The following is a 1,672-nucleotide window of genomic DNA, read 5'->3' as shown; positions in this document are numbered from 1 at the left end:
AATAATATGTGCAAAATAAATGTTTATTGAGTAAATGCAGGAAGAAAGGAGACAAAGAGAAAAAAACAACTCATCTTCTTAAAGGAAGATAGTAATATCACAAACCCCAATGAGGAAAATAAGCATATTTCTTCATCAGGAAGAAAAAAAATAGTGTAAATATTTCTATGTCTCATACTGTCTCTGTCCCTTCCACAGGTCAGACTAATGAGGACCCTGGAGCTTACTAATATCTCTGGGTTTGTGAGTGAGTTCATTCTCCTGGGCTTTCCCTGTCACAGAGACATCCAGAACCTCCTCTTTGTGCTCTTCTCCTTCGTTTACGTTCTGACCCTCCTGGGAAACACATCCATCATCTGTGCTGTGTGGTCAAGCAGGAAACTCCACACCCCCATGTACATCCTCCTAGCTAACTTCTCCTTCCTGGAGATCTGCTATGTCAGTTCTGATGTGCCCAAAATGTTAGCTAATATCATCTCCCAGACCAAGAGCATCTCCTATGCTGGTTGCTTGCTCCAGTTTTACTTCTTCTTCTCCATGTGTGCCGCCGAGTGCTTATTTCTGTCAGTGATGTCTTTTGATCGATTTCTTGCCATTTGTAGACCTTTGCACTATCCTGCTATCATGACCTATCACCTGTGTGCTAGGTTAGTGGTCTTCTGCTGGGCAGGTGGCTTTCTCTGGTTATTGACTCCCTTGACTCTAATATCTCAGGTGCCCTTCTGTGGTCCAAACATCATTGACCATTTTCTCTGTGATCTGGCACCTTTGCTGGCATTGTCTTGTGCTCCAGTATCTGGAATCACTCTCATCTGCGGTATCATTAGCTCCCTCATCATCTTTCTCACCTTCCTGTACATCCTTGGCACTTACTTCTGTGTACTAAGTGTGGTGCTACAGGTGCCTTCTGGCTCAGGAAGGCATAAAGCTTTCTCTACTTGTGCATCCCACCTTGCTGTGGTGTCTCTGTTCTATGGCTCGGTCATGGTGATGTACATTAGCCCAGGTTCTGGAGACTACCCTGGTATGCAGAAATTTGTGACTTTGTTCTATGCATTGGCAACCCCACTCTTCAACCCCTTTATCTACAACTTCCAAAACAAAGATATGAAGGATGCACTAAAGAAAATTCTGAGTGTGTTGTGAAAAATCTCTAAAGGCTTCAAAAGTCAAATTTAATAATGCATTGTTAATGTTTAGGAGGATGGAAGATCATGAGACAAATGGTATTGTGGCTTTTTTCTCTTCATTTTATTTTCATATATTAGAAAGATAATTTTAAAAAATTCATTTGACTTATGATTTGTCTTAGAAAGCTATTACTCTCTTGTTCCAGATGTAACTGTACCTTAGATAGACTTCTTTATTTTGAAATCCAACTTAAGATTTTCATGTATTTCTCTATAATTGAGTTTCTAGTTTCTCTTTTGGTTTTTATTACATACTGCTTGATGTATTTCAATAGTCTCAAATTCTGCTCTCCTCAAAGCCAGTTGTCCTTTTCTAGAACATAACAAATGTTGAATGTATTGCAAACCCACAAATGGTTAACCAACAACCCTTCAGGTAACCAAATTTAAAAAATAAAACATCCTTCAATATCAGGGACAAATTTAAGCACTACTTTTGTATATTCCATAATTCCAAGTATACTTTTGGGAACCAACAAGTG

At 39.2% G+C, this 1,672-nt stretch overlaps 1 protein-coding gene across 1 annotated transcript; it reads left to right on the top strand.

Moving 5' to 3' along the window:
* The first annotated feature begins 207 nt into the window (after window positions 1–207).
* On the top strand, window positions 208–1,146 carry LOC102888306 (olfactory receptor 11H12). Its single transcript, XM_006906934.1, has one exon. It carries the CDS (start codon window positions 208–210, stop codon window positions 1,144–1,146), a length of 939 nt encoding a protein of 312 aa, XP_006906996.1.
* The last annotated feature ends 526 nt before the right edge of the window (window positions 1,147–1,672 follow it).

Source organism: Pteropus alecto, unplaced genomic scaffold (assembly GCF_000325575.1).
Source record: "Pteropus alecto unplaced genomic scaffold, ASM32557v1 scaffold462, whole genome shotgun sequence".
Lineage (NCBI taxonomy): Eukaryota > Metazoa > Chordata > Mammalia > Chiroptera > Pteropodidae > Pteropus > Pteropus alecto.
The sequence above is the reverse complement of the archived record's forward strand: the minus strand, read 5'-3'. Positions and strand labels throughout refer to the sequence as shown.

Coding starts and splice junctions, on each gene's coding strand:
- LOC102888306 (XM_006906934.1), top strand. CDS start 208: ATGAGGACCCTGGAGCTTACTAATATCTCTGGGTTTGTGAGTGAGTTC.